A 16,299-nucleotide genomic window follows, 5' to 3' on the forward strand; every position below is an offset into this window, starting at 1 on the left:
AGAAATATCATCTCTAGTCGAAAGGCTGTTGTGGGTGTGTGCAATGAGAGCTCTATCTCTAAATTTCGAACTCAATCTCTTCACTTTACTACTCCAATTTACAGGCGACTCTACTGTTTTTGTAGAATTCCAATTCATTAATGAACTAGATTTATTGGAATTAAAAACACGTATAAGATTGAAGAGTAATGAATATGCCAAGTTTTTCTTATTATTATTTCGGTTGCCGGTCAAAGTTGAGGAGGTCGGAATTAGGCTCTGCCGCATCACAGTCGCGGTGTCTCGCGGTAGAGCCTGCGGTGTGTTGACCGATATAATCGCGGATTTTCTCGACAACACCGTCAAGTACCGGTCGAGTGGAGGGGGCAACCACGCTACTCCGGTTACTCGCGACTCGCAACCATTCCGTTTCAAAACCGCTCAGTTGTCATCAGACAACGCGACGAGAAAGACGCGGTCGCTCAGTCCTGCGTGTTCTCGTTCACTTCACGCGACAAACAGTGCAAATCGAAACAATCGAACCAAGTGTTGAGTTGCAAGTGTTTTGTGTTAGTGATGATATATACATGGAACAGTCGACGCTCATGTCTCCGGGACAAGCTCTGATGGGGATGGACGCGAAGGATCGACTCGTGGAGGAGATATTACTCCTAGCGCTGTTCCTTGTGTCGACGGCGGCAAACTCGCTCGCCCTACTCGTTTTCTGCAGGCGACCCGGTCTCAGAACTATATCGAATCGGTAAGTTATCGAACATTAAAATATAATTTAATACAGGACGTTGTAAAACACGAATAGCACCAAGGTTGTTATGACCTGGAATTAATGCAAAAAAAAAATATGTCGTCGATCGTAATTCGGGGGATAGCAATGAAACTATCAGATCCGAGACATCGCGTTTCGAACGTAACACATCAAACAAATGAACTAAGTACTAAGGATTAGCGAAAGTGATAATCGACTTTCGACACGACTCGAATGTAGAAAGACAACGCAGCTCTGTTGCTAACGAACTGTTTACTTAGTAACGACAAACAATAGAACAACGATCAACAAGTGAATCGAATAAAGGAATCATCGCGTAAAAAACACACAAAGGCCGACATCAAACAAGCGGTTTAACTTTTTATTTTTGATTTTTGGCGTTCAGCATCCCTAAGTTGGGCTGAAGCCAAGACTCCTGGTATTATTAGACGATTAGTATCGTTGACTCGGTCTACCTGTGCTCTCTGCGTTCCCATACCTTCAGACTTGCGAGCTTCAGTAGAGATAGTACCAAGAAAAATATTTTTTTTGTTTAAATTAAGTAATAGCTTACGATTGCTTTGCTTTGGATATTGTATTTCTATTTCCTCTTGAATTATTTCATCAGTCAATAAGGTCATGCTTTGAACGATTGACATTCAGACAAAAACAAAACAGCTCCGTTACAGTCGTCCACTGTAACTACCGTATCGGGTTATATTATTTGTTTTCTCCAAGAGATTTTTGTACTGAGCGTTCATTATTTTACGTATATTAATGATAATCAAGTAAAGATAAGTCATTTTAATTGTCTTATCCATGTTCGTTGTTAAATTTTCTTTGACTCGAACGCAAACCACGGATGCATTGATTTTTTTGAATTGTAATTGTTGCTTATTATGGATTAAAAAATATCTCAGAAAAAAAAAGAACTGCATTACAATTTTATCTTGATAACAATCTAAAAACTGATATCTCTAATTATAGAATAAATAAACGAATTTAATCTCATTAAGATACTGTTTTTATTTTTATTGTCTTCAAAAACAGTTTGTTGTAAATTTATTTCCATAAATGTTTAAGATTGGAAGTCCATTAGACGGCGAATGCCAATGAAGTGATTCGTTATTTAAAAAAAAAACCCAAATTAATTCTTAGCCAATTTGTCTTTGGCCTTTCAAGTTCCGGTTAAGGCCATAAACGATCTTCGATCATTCAATGTGATTTAATTAACTTTATTTTGGATGTAGAAAATTATCAATAATCAGTTATCTAACAAATTTTTTTCCTACCTTGTCTAATAGCCTTGAGAGGCTATTTCAGCTTCACCCTAACACGTAGGTGGGCTCACGGGGCTCAAACTGGAGTGTTCCTAACACTGGCCCTAGCAAAAGCAGTGCTTTGCAGAATCTGGTGGTAGATTCTGCAAAGCACTGCTGATCGGAAACGCGACACACAGGGCTCTCCTAATTTAGGTGACTCAGCCCGATCTTGACCTCTCCTCATCCGTTTCTTGCCGCCTACTCTTGACAAATCTACGCTCCATCTGTGCAAGAGCGCACCACATTATATTTTACTGATGCACGGTCTCAACTTCAGAACCTGTCGGCTCCAGAGCTGGTCAGTTTTACAGCAAAAAAATTACCTCTTCTCTATATGTATCGAGATATTTGACGTTCTTCGAGTGTGAAGTGTTTAACGTTGTTATGAAGTATTAAACTTTGATAATTTGGAATGGATCCCTGATGTTGTCAATACCAATTTTCCTTTTACGAGCGGTCTTGAAGAGCTGGAAATACAAAATGTGCTTGAACTTAGGATTTTAAGATATTTAGTGGCCTATGAACAATAATAAACGGTCTTGTTAAAAACACATTGTAAAAATTTTATTGCCTATAATAGCGTCTCGAAAAATGGTAAACACACACACAATTGATACAAACAAAAGAATAACAAAAAACAAAGGAGACTTCGAAAAATTACATTAATGTTTACATCCGTCTTAGAAATTCTACATCAAAACCGGCTGGCAAAAGTTCCACCAAAAACTTGGATCTTAACACAGCTTTTTCCCTCACTGTCCTTTTATCAGAGGTCAATTCGATATGTCTTACTTACTCTTCAAGACATATATCCTGACCAGTATCAACAAGATAAAAAAATGTGAAATTAATAATTAAAAAAAATCGGCTTTTTTTTCAGTTTTTAAACCAGGTTTACTTTTTTCCACTAAGCGTACGTTTGTAACAAGACAACGAACATAAATCGATCAATCGACTCCGTGAATGTACTAAAAGACTTTGTTTGCTTGTATTTCGTTTAGTTGCGGATTAAAATCGGCACGTTAGTCTATAAACACGTTGTTTATTCTCCGTGAAAGTAACAAGGAAACGACTTTGTTTATTCGGTCGTTAAAAAAAAAAAAACACGAATCTGGAACGTGATCGCCTTTTGGGATTTTTATTCAAATCCCAAAAGCAAAGAGGATGATTGTTGTTAAAAACGCTTCCGCGCTAATTGTTATGTGATTAATTTATCTTTATTCTGGGTGTCGCGACCTAAAGATCAATTATTTATTATTAAAATTTTCTCGCATATCTACTATTTCTTGGAAGCAATCTTAGGTTGAAAAACACAAAATCACGACTAAAAAAAAACAAAAAAAAAAACCGAAACAATTTTTTTATCTCTATCTTTTAAGCTCAAGCAATAAAATTTAAGTTAGTGTAGTTAAAATTCATTAAGATGCGTAGATGATGCAATGCGGTAGCTTCGGATTGCCATTAGAATCCGCACAAACAATAAATAATGGATCTTGGCGAATTAACGCACACAATTCAGTAGATCAAAGAGTCACGAGTGTGGGGCCGCAATGGACATCGAATAGAACCAATTAAGCGAAGGAATTAAAAGGAGTTTCTTCAGAAATAATTAACGGCTCGTCGTAAAAGAGTAATTGTAAAAATGACGTATCTAATTATTATTAGGATCATGAAACAATTGATTTTAATCAACTCACCATGACACTTTAGCATTGTAGAAGTAAAGTTTCGTGTATTTGTTTCAAAATATATTTTGACCGTCAATGTAGTTTTTACTGGTGGTACGGCCTCTTGTGAGTCCGCGCGGGTAGGTACCACGACCGTGCCTATTTCTGCCGTGAACCAGTAATGCGTTTCGGTTTGAAGGGTGGGGAAGCCGTTGTAACTATACTTGAGTCCTTAGAACTTATATCTCAAGGTGGGTAGCACATTTACGTTGTAGATGTCTATGGGCTCCAGTAACCACTTAACGCCAGGTGGGCTGTGAGCTCGTCCATCCATCTCAACAATAAATAAATAAAGTTTGACCGAGATTCGAGGTCTCTATTAGATTACACTGATAGCCAAACTATACCGTGCCTTATCACCGGTACACAAGGCGAAAATTTGTTTGAGCTAGATAGGGATATAAGACCACATATCGCTACTTAAGGTTGATAGACCCGCAGTTAGAGTCCCGGTCCCATCTTCATATCTTTCAACGAATAGCCGCATCATAAGTACCAGCTAATCCTGTGAATCACTTGTCAATGCATTAAAAGAAACCTAACCTTTAAGATAAATACAATCAGTCAGCCTATATAATTAAACAGATCGACAAATAATATCATCTCATGTCTTCTATAAAACTTCTTCTATAAAAATATATCTTCTTCGTCTTCTATAAAATATCTTCATGTCTTCTTTTTAAGTTAACAGGCACACTTTTGTTAGTTTTAAATAACTGTAGTCATCATGAACAAATAATATATAATAAAGCACTAACAAATAAGCTTTCAAAATATGTAGCTTTGTAGAAATGGAATACCGTTGTGAGTGCTCGGCCAATCAGCGGCGAGTATCATGACGTGTTGGATAGCAAACCTCATTGGCAGTTCACGGTGTCCCCTTCGCAAAGACTGGAGATTTATTTTTGGCTTAGTTTTATAGTTTGCCAAAAAACGTTTTTTTTTTTATTTATTTGCTGTCAAACGGAAACCCGTCATTGTCACTTGTCCATTAGCCAATCAGATAAGAAAATAATTGTGTAGAATAGTGACATTTAAAAATAGAAACTTCGTAGGTACGTTGTTGTTTTTTTAGGTAACAGCGAAAAAATGCTTGAATTTATGACGCGATTTATTACTTTTATTTCACTTAATACGCGACATTTATCTTTGTAATTAAAGATCCGTTTTTAATTGAGCTACAATCAATTTTACTCCGTTCATATAGTTGAAGAAGTTTTTTGTCATGATTTTAGCATAGCAGTTGTTAAATGCATGTGAGCTTAGAGTATACATAAGCAAGCTATTAGAGTATACATAAGCAAGCTATGTATACTCTAAGCATGTGAGTCGTCCGTGGTGATCATGAAGATCGAGAGAGAGAGAGAGAGAGAGATTACCATAAATCTGAGAGATAAAATCGTAAAAGTGTTTTTTTTTGCTTAGATGGGTGGAGGAGCTCACAGCCTACCTGATGTTAAGTGGTTACTGGAGCCCATAGACATCTACAATGTAAATGCGCCACCCCCCTTGAGATATAAGTTCTAAGGTCTCAGTATCGTTACAACGGCTGCCCCGCCCTTCAAACCGAAACGCATTACTGCTTCACGGCAGAAATAGGCAGGGTGGTGGCACACCTACCCGTGCGGACTCCCAAGATGTCCTACCACCAGTAATTAATTATTATTTAATTATCTCTTTTAATTTACTCCCGATAACCTAAAAAAATACTATATATTGGTTTTAGTACATAAATCTCAGCATTAGGCATATCTAGTGGTGCCTGTTTTTGATACTAAAAGCTTCCAACCTCAATAATCTAGATTTGCATTGTACGTCATTTGAATGTCAAACAATAATTACAAACAAAATAATTTGAATATAAATACATATATAGTTTTAGAGAGAACAATCGAAATACATGATCATTGACTCTACATTGTAAAGTACACAGTAGAGTTTTTCTCTACATTATAGAGTTTTTGATTAATCGTTAAGACTTTTAACGGTCTGTTTATATATCATTTCTCAGTCTCACACGCACACATCCGCACTTTTGCGATTTATTTTCGAACTGTCACAAGACTCGCGAATTCCGTAACATGTTAATTGAAAGGGCACGACACGCAAAAAGAAAAACAAAATTTTGTTATGGAAAGAAGAAAAAAAAGTCTGCCACTAAAAATTCGTGTTTGTCGCGATGTTGATTTAGTGTTGTTTGTTCAATTTTTATTTTCCTCAAACTTCCTAAGATTTTGGCCAATAATAATCGTTCCATTTACCTTTTTGTAAAAAGAAACGGCGCAAATGAAAAAAAAAAACACGCTTCCTTTTAAACTCGTAATCTCTAATATTTTGTCTACTGAATTAACTAGTTTGAGCAATTGAGGTTGGTTAACACGTAATGACATTCATAGATTATACAAAAACTGTTTTTTTAATCTAATCACTAATGTTCATTGAAGAATAATTGTTCAAACTTCAATGTTAAAGGTTTTCGGATCGCCCCATTGTTCGATTTGGAATTACGAAACTGTTATATTATGTATACTAGAACATTGTTGATAGTAAAAATACACCGAATAATACTTACTACACTTTGAATAATCATTTTGAATTAATGCGTTCTTATTAAGTTGATGTCAGTATACTCCTTTTAATATTACAAAAAAATATATAAATATATTTACACCTTTTTTCTTTTCGTGTATGAGTATGTTTTCTTTGTGTGTAACATTCATTTTGCGCTTACTGGTGTTTAGGGAGAAAAAAAAAGACCTACCATAACATTATCCGCGTTACGTTTGGTTAACTGGTAATGAATCCTGCGGGCATTAAGTTCGCCAATACTTATAATCACATGAAGTGTGATAAATAAATACATTTGTTATTTTTTTTATGTTCGATGAATTAAAGAGTGGCTATGCGACCTCCACACTGCGTTTACGATTTACGAATAATTTAATATTATCTCAAACGTGTCTTGTGAGAGAGCACGTGGTCACAAATGGACGAATTATTATTCTATTTAAAAAAATAACGTACACAAATCAATTAGCGTAAATATTATAAATGTCATTACCGATATACCCGGGTAGGTATTACTCATTTGTCTTGCATATTTATTTATATCAAGCAAGATTCATCCTAGAGGTTATACAAGTCACCAGGTCGATGACGTCATTCGAACTGTGTTTTCTGCAGGCTTAAATAACCTAACACCAAAGAAACCGAAGCTTTTGTGGGCGTTTTAATGAAAAACAAAAGCCTACTGACGTATTTCACCTGTTACCCTTTCTGAGAATCTTTATTGTGAATAAAGGTAAAATAAGTTAAGAAACGCATTTATAACTCATTCGGTCATAATTCTGCTGCCCTTCTCCCAGTCACCTGGGGTCGGTGCAGCATGTTTTCTCCTTCCATATCCCTCTATCAAATACCCTTTCTTCGCTCACACCTCTCTTTCTCATATCGTCTTTCACGCAATCCATCCATTTTTTCTATAGGTCTACCTCTTCCTCTAAAGCCGTCCACATTCCAGCCATACTGTCATTTCATCTCATCAAATGTCCATATCATTTCAAACGCGCACTTCTCAACTTCTCTGTCACAGATACCACTTTCAGACTTCCGAATTATAACTCATTCAATGTTTTATATACTATATTTCAATGGAGTTAATTTAATTGAAGTTTAATTAAAAACATCAAATTGTTTGATACTAATATCGAATAGAAACGCACATTTAATTACAAAGATAAATGTCGCTTATGCCGAATAGCTTTTCTCCCCTCGATATAACCGTAATACCAACTAAATATTTAATACCCAATATTAAATAAATTAATCCAAAAACAAGCTTAAACAGGAAAACGAATTAACAATTAATTTCATCTTTTTTTTATCTTGTCGAAACCGTATCCTTGGTATATGAGTTATAAAACAATATTTATATTGTTTTGACATCGGTCCTTGATGCGTGCGCAAATTTTCGAACTAACCTTACATATAGAAGTCGATGAAAATAACGTTCAAAGATTTCGTTGCATACATATCTACCTACTTACTTACTCTAACTACGCGTGCTAAGAACTAAAAACAAAATTACAATTTTAATTAAATCACTCACTGGCATGTAACATGACGTTCCATTGCTTATATACAATACGTAACACAAATAAGATCGCTGGATAACCTGCCTTATCGAATGGAAGAAACCAATATGCGCCGGGATCAATAACACTGATGGTCTGTGTAACCAAGGTGCACACATGCACGAATGCACACTGCAAGTCATTGTACGCTCAACTTAAATAACATACAAGTCGATTGCCAATTACATATTTTATCGCAAACGTTTAAAATAACTAGAGGTCCCGCAGTAGTCGAAATTCGACTATAATTAATTGGAATTGTAAGTTTGTACACTATTATGATTGTATTTTATACTTCTATAATCACAAATTTCGCCAAGGCTACACTATAAAAAAATATTAATAAAGACAAACAATATTTAATCTATTCTCAATTTGACCACAGACGTCAAGAACAAAAATTTGACAATAAATAGTATGTATGCGTGTGTGCGTCAAATGCATGGTATGTAGTGTGTGTAATGTTTTCTTTATTGATTTAATGTATCTTTTATGCATTATTTAAAAAAAATATTAGCATTGTGCACTTCTTCTCCATATTCTCTATAAGTGTGGAAAATTTCATACTCCTCCGTCCGCGCAATTTTCGTAAAAAGGGATACAAAGTTTTTGCTTCACCTATTAATATATAGATATCAAAACTAACGGTTATATCATTATTTTTAACCAGCTTCCAAAAAGGAGAAGGGTCGCGCGCGAATTCTACAGTTTTTATTTATTTATTTGTGTTACCTTCAAAACTATTTTTGATGTAACGATTTTGATGTCTCTATCAAGATCAGGCCAGTAGTATTTGAATTATTCTTGATAATTATAATTAATAATTTAATTGACTTTGACAACGTTGATGATGATGACCTCATTTTTATTATGTTTAAAACGGTTTTCTTTTTAGTTTCAATTTGGTATAATATCTAAAAGAAATCTCTGGGTACAAGATCGGCCGACGACATAGCGATGGTCTATATAGGTAAAGGTTCATATTATATTTAACTTAAATCAGCTTACAGCGACAAGTCTACAGGAATATCAATTAAACGCCACAAAGACACTCCTTGTCAATATAACAATTATAAAGCTTTCTTTATTCCATACAAAATTAATTAGCAATTAAATTATGTTTCTTTATTTCATGTTAAATTCTAATTAAGTTCTCAATCAAGCTATAATATATCTCTATTTATTTCTATAAAAATATATATTGTCAATAACAGGGCAATAGACATTTAATAAAATATTGCTTCTACATTATCACAAGAAGGTTTAAAGACATCAAATGTATTTAACACAGAGTCTCTTATCCTGCGCGATAAGCCGGTGAATTCGTCATTATCTCGATTTATTTATCTGAGGAATTTATTATTATAACTGTTATATTATGTCAAGATAAATGTTCATTAATAAAATTACACAATTCTTTTTGAATTCGGAATTTGGATCGTTCTTTAAAACTGGCTTTTGTTTTATTTGGTGACACAAAAGAAAAAACGAAAAACAAAAATGGACTAAGATAACATTTCGGTCAATATCTAATTTGGTCCGATCAATAAATATTTTTTGTTAAATCAATTCTGTATTTTTATCTTTGACGTTAACATAGGTTAATAATAAAAAATACTGACGTCAATACAACAGTTATCTGATCAATAGCAATCTTTTAGTTTGTAATGATACCTAGTGTGTATCCTCTTACGAAACTACATGGAATTTTTAAGAGTCGGCCATCTTAAATTTTAACTTCGGAATGTTGTTGACCTGAAAATTGACAACCGTGAAAGATTGAGTTTTTATTTAATTTCGTAATAAAAGAAAACATTTTGATGCTCACTAAATCATTATATCGAGGGGTGAAAAGATATTTTGTTTAAGCGACATCTCGCTTAATACGCAACATTTATTTTTGTAACTAAAGTTGCGTTTTATTTGGCATCAGCATCAAAAGATCGTTTCTTTTAATAGAACTTTAATTAATTTTACTCCTTTAAATAGCCGAAGAAGTTTTTTTTGTTATGATATTTTTTACAAATTTTAAACTTTAAATGTCTTTTTTGTATAGTTACAAAAATGTCGCTTAAGTTAGGTACCCTTTTATCCGTTGATAAAATACGAGACTCACATAATAATATTATATTGTCAATAAAAGTTATAGATGAAAACCTGGAAAAAAAAAAGTATCTTCCGTTGCCAGTACTCGATAGTGTAACAAACTCTTTTGTATCTGACTGATAATTGCCAAACTAAAAAAAAACCCATTCGTTTCTTTTATATTCGACGTAAACTAATCATTAACTGAAGCTTGTATCATTAAAGCGATTTGTTTCCGAAACGGTAACTTCTCTTACGAGTAGTACTGACTCACGCTTTACACCAACACATACGTTTTAAGACGTCAAATTGATCTAAAACATTCCATCAATCGTTTTTATTTTTAACGATAATTCGAAAATAGTAAGTCTATTCTTATATCGAAGTTTTTCAGGTTACCATTCTTCAGTGATCCGAAAAGTTTATCAGTCTTTGAAATGCTACTATTACTATTCTCTTTTGGGGTAAAAAGAAAAATGACTTTCGTTGGACTGATTGACAGCGAGAATTCCACCTTTTACCCTTCGACAGTAGGTACAGATTTGATTAGAAATTATTGGAATTACGGCCTACCTATAACCCACAATCCTATCATTCAATCAATCCACCAGAACGATCTCCTGCCCTTGTCACCTTGGGGTCGGCGCAACATGTTTTCTCCTTCCATACTCTTCTATCACATACCATTTCTTCGCTCACTCCCTTCTTACACATATCGTCTTTCACGCAATCCATCCATTTCTTCTGAGGTCTACCTCTTCCTCTAAAGCGTTCCACATTCATAGTTAAAACTCTCTTAACAACCAAATTGTCATTTTGTCTCGTCACGTGTTCATACCATTCCAAACGAGCACTTCTCAACTTCTCTGTCACAAGTGCCACTTTCAGACTTATGTGGTACTTAAATAAACACAAAATACCCAACATCATTAATTACCAAAAAATTGCTGTTTTTTACAACACAGCGCTGGTTCTCAATTGTTGAACTCATTTGTATAATTGATGGGTGACGAACTGGAAGGTTTGGTTGCAGTCTCCGGGAGTCCGATACAGCTCGTCTTACCAATTAGGCCATTGATGCCGCACAATAACGTAGAAACAGTGCGACCGGAGTTATGAGCGCTGCCATACAAAAAAAAAAACAACCCAATTACAATTCAAATCTAATTAGTAGCCAAATGTACTAACGAACTTAAATAGAGTATCAATATTACTGTTATCAAAGACAAACTTCACGTGACATGTTGCATCGAACACGTAATTAGGGCGTACGATGACAATGCTATTAAATACGGTAATAAAAAATAAAAAATAAACTATACAATTTCCGATGAAGCTATTAAATATTTTTTTAACTGACATTTTATTATGTGTAATAATTATATCGAGGGGCTTATGTTTGGCTTAAGCGACCTTTTTGGCAAATTTACAGCTGAAACTATATGAAGTTTAAAAATTGGAAAAAATATCATAACAATTTCACTGGTGGTAGGACCTCTTATGAGTCCGCACGGGTAGGCACCACCACCCTGCCTATTTCTGCCGTGAAGCAATAATGCGTTTCGGCTTGGAGGGTGGGGCAGCCGTTGTAACTATACTTGAGGCCTTCGAACTTATATCTCAAGGTGGGTGGCGCATTTACGTTGTGGATGTCTATGGACTCCAGTAACCACTTAACACCAGATGGGCTGTGAGCTCGTCCAATGATCTAAGCAATCTAAGCAAAATACAAAGATAAATTTCGCGTAGTGAGCGAAATGTCGCCTTAAAATAAAATAGTCTTTCAACCCTCAATATAGTCAATAATCACAGCTGTATTTACTAAATTTAAAATTGCTAGTAATAATTCCAAAAACGTTTTTTTTTTCTTTGTTTAAAACCTCCATAGTTTTGCTGTTAACAATATTCTAAAGTACTTTAGGCGACATAGGATAAAAATACAAAACCCAGTGACGTAAAAGATACGCTATTATTTTTTATTATTCTATTTATCATACACGACGACACATCGTATGCAACATTATCAAGGTTATTTTAATTAAATCTACTATTAATAATAAACGTACTACCAGTATATAATATGTAACTGGCTGAAAGTTATTATGACGTTTAAGATAATTATGACAGTTTATTTCTTCTACGAGATGACGTATTGACTATTAAAAATAAAAAGTCACTAGTGACGCACGCTAGAAGTTTATTTCCCTGTGACGTAAATAATTTAGTTCGAACATAGCCCTCTAATTTAATAATATTCAAGAAATTGGGGACAAATTAGATAAAACTCCTACATAAAATTAGACTAAATGTATAACGCTTATTAGATAAAACTTTAAATTCAATTATAATTAGCGATTGTTTATTTTCACCGATGTCAAAGATGTCATGTCGGTCGTGAAAAATTGCCCATTAACAATGTTAATAGACATTAAAAATGCAAAATAAATCATTAAAAACTCGTAAACATCCCTACCCTATATTGGGTAACACTGAGAGTTATTGACGCTAGTTTTTAAACAAACTTAATTGCCCATCTCGCTCGCTCTTTGTGTTTTTAATATGCACACGAGCGAGACGAATTTCGTGGGTGTCATTTACTGGTTTCACAGCTAGGATTATCTAAAGTGGTCTCCTAAGAACATTACAACTTATATCTAAATGAGTTTGGAACTACGCATTCCGTGATATACTGCCTGGAAGCGATGTGTAAACGAACGCTTACATTTTCAAATCTGGAACGTACAAAACAGTTCAAAACAAAAGAACGTTCGAATGTTTAAAAATAGAATAGTAACTTTTTTTTTTCGTTTTTCTTCATGAATACGAAAGTGAAACTAGATTACGAGTACACGTAGACTGTGCGTGTATTTTTTTAATTCCATTACTTTACAGGAGTCGTTCGGAAATCTATAAATTGCGTACTAAACAATTCAAAATGGCATAAATAAATAAACAAACATTTTTGAATATTGAAACCAACCTAAAAGAGTTAAGATCAGGCTGCCAAATTTAATTTAAAAAAAAAAAAACTCATTCATTTTCCTGCTGGACTAACATGACAGTTTTTCGAACTAGCAAAATTTGAATTTTTATTGTAAACGTCACGTCGAATCCGGTCGAAGACAGTTTGACAAATAGCGCGACGAATGTACGTAGCATGTATTTAGTATATGACTTTCTTCTAGAACAATCGGCTTTCGAACGCACTCGCATTCCATTCCATGTTTGTAATATACTAGAGGTCCCGCAGTAGTCGAAATTCGACTATAATTAATTGGAATTATAAGTTGGTACACTATTGTTACATATGTTGGTACATATATTGTATTTTATACTTCTATAATCACATATTTTGCCAATGCTACTCTATAAAAAAATATTAATAAAGACAAACAATATTTAATCTATTCTCAATTTGACCACAGACGTCAAGAACAAAAGTTTGACAATAAATAGTATGCATGCGTGTGTGCGTCAAATACCTGGTATGTAGTGTGTGTAATGTTTTCTTTATTGATTTAATGTATTTTTTATGCATTACTTTAAAAAAATATTAGCATTGTGCACTTCTTCTCTATATTCTCTATAAGTGTGGGAAATTTCATACTCCTCCGTCCGCGCAATTTTCGTAAAAAGGGATACAAAGTTTTTCGAATGAACTTGAAATATTTGTGACGTGAAAATTTTGTAAACAATTCCTACGAGTTCCATATTATGATTCAATTATAAGTTTCATTGTTTTGTTTATTTTTTAATAATAATATGATTTCATCATAATTTTCCAATGAAAATGTTATATGAGCGAATCTAATAAGAATCGTTTAATTCCAATATGAGTGTTATGGAAATCTCTATATATAAAAATGAATTGCTGTTCGTTGGTCTCGCTAAAACTCGAGAACGGCTGAACCAATTTGGCTAATTTTGGTCTTGAATTATTTGTGGAAGTCCAGAGTAGGTTTAAAAGGTAGATAAATATGAAAATGCTCGGAATTAAATTATAAAAATAATAATTTTGTTTTTCCTTTGATGTGTCCCCCGTCGGTATTTTATTTATCGATTGAGGCACTACGAAGTCTGCCGGGTCAGCTAGTGTAAAAGAAATAATTCGAAAATCGAAAGAAAGATTCATTTGGATTTTAATATAGTGTTCCGTCCGCCTGAAATTCAAAGTTTTTAAATATTTTTTTTAAGAACACCAAAAACTCACTTCGTCCCTAAACTAAACAGTAATGCAAACTCATTAGTGTACAACTGCATAGTGGAACTAAATAAATGTACCGGTTGTTTGCTTTGTTACTCTGTACGTTTTATTTATAAACAAATATTTTAACGAGAGCTACAACTTTGTTGTTTTGTATGGAAGAAGTAATAAATATTAGTTAAATAATATTATTTTAGTTAGTTCAATCAATGCTAATTAATAGCCCGGCGAAAAACATATATTAGCCTGAACTCAAAATTAGTTCAGGATGTTATTCTGAGTGACTGAAATTGTATAGGTAATCACAAAAATAATTAATTAATTTAAAACATGCTACACTATTTAAAAAACGTAATTAAATTTATCGGCAATTAAAGTTATTGTGATTACGTATAATAAAAGAAAACAAAGGAGTGATAATCTATATTTCGGTCATGAGTCTAGTAGCTAAACTAACTTTGTTAGCCGCATGACATTTGACATAATTGTGTGAAACTAATTAAATGGTGATAAAGTACAAAACGATTAATTCAAAACTGTATTGTCATGATATTTGTACCGTCTTCCTTTAAACAAAATATACTAAATACAAAAGTACATATTTTGTTATGCTTCGAAAGAAATCATTCACCAAAATACTACGATATTGAGGGAAAAAACAACGTAACACAAATACAACCGTAAAAATTATAATGTTATTTCAAACGTATATTTGAGAGAAAAAAAAAGATTTTTATATATTATTTTTATTTTTTTTCGACTTCAAATTCAGTTGAAGTCGTCGTGGCCTAAAAGATAAGACGTCCGGTGCATTCGTGTTGCTCCAGTAACCACTTAACACCAGGCTGTTAGCTCGTCCATCCTACTAAGCAATAATAAAAAAAAAATTTTTTAGCTTAATTTAAAACGTTCTCGTGATTAGCACGAGTACGTATAAATAATGATTCATTCTTATTACGTTTCGTCGCTCTTACTTTATTTGCACAAAACGCGCGAATTCCACATAAATGTTATTGCGTAATGTGTCCATGTGTATTTATTATAACTAGTGGTCCCGCAGTAGTCGAAATTCGACTATAATTAATTGAAATTGTAAGTTTGTACACTATTATGATTGTATTTTATACTTCTATAATCACAAATTTCGCCAAGGCTACACTATAAAAATATTATCAAAGACAAACAATATTTAATCTATTCTCAATTTGACAACAGACGTCAATAACAAAAGTTTGACAATAAATAGTATGCATGCGTGTGTGCGTCAAATACATGGTATGTAGTGTGTGTAATGTTTTCTTTATTGATTTAATGTATCGTTTATGCATTATTTAAAAAAAAAAATAGCATTGTGCACTTCTTCTCTATATTCTCTATAAGTGTGGAAAATTTCATAGACCTCCGTCCGCGCAATTTTCGTAAAAAGGGATACAAAGTTTTCGCTTCACGTATTAATATATAGATCATATCCTTCAGTAGATTATAAAAAAATTCATAAGTTTATTTTCGTGGTAGCTGACTGACAGCTGACATGTCAGTCATTTGCGAAGCGACTTAAACGTAAATGAAGATTGACATTCGCCATTATAATAAAATAATACCTTCAGGGTGCTGTTGAGACTTCCACCTTATTGTAGTGCATCAGGCATGTTCGCAGATGCACATACTGATGATTATTTCGCGATAATGCGCATAAAGATGGCATCCATTATGCGTAGAGTAGGAGGAAGCACCAACAACGTCTTGAGGGTATTAGCAGAAAGACTGGATGCCCCGACCCTGAGTAGTTTCATCAAGTTGGATGCTCTACATATGCTGCTTGATGAGACTGCCAGGGACGGAGTTGATAGATTTATTTAAATACTAACATAGTTCTTAAGTTATTTGTAATACTAACACACTATCAGACTATGATGTCTTGAAATAAAAGTTTTTTATTTTATTTATTATAGCAACCCGCCCTCGCTTCGCTTCGGAAACATTAAAACACACATGAAAACAAAAAAAATAAATAAAAAAAGTAGCCTATGTTCATCAGGGACAATGTCGGCTTCTAATGGAAAAAGAATTTTTCAAATCGGTCCAG

The 16,299-nt window shown here is 33.7% G+C and overlaps 1 protein-coding gene across 2 annotated transcripts in view; it reads left to right on the forward strand.

Moving 5' to 3' along the window:
* Positions 1-347: 347 nt before the first annotated feature.
* The window catches only part of LOC101743550 (fructose-bisphosphate aldolase), a 230,034-nt gene continuing 214,082 nt past the window's right edge, over positions 348-16,299 (forward strand). The window contains exon 1 of one of the 2 annotated variants that reach the window (XM_038016293.2): positions 348-739. In XM_038016293.2, the coding sequence (XP_037872221.1) occupies positions 567-739 (173 nt within the window). In that variant the 5' untranslated portion in view covers positions 348-566. The remainder of the gene's footprint in view (positions 740-16,299) is intronic. The other variant, XM_062672963.1, reaches the window with a different exon arrangement.

Source organism: Bombyx mori, chromosome 16 (genome assembly GCF_030269925.1).
Source record: "Bombyx mori chromosome 16, ASM3026992v2".
NCBI lineage: Eukaryota > Metazoa > Arthropoda > Insecta > Lepidoptera > Bombycidae > Bombyx > Bombyx mori.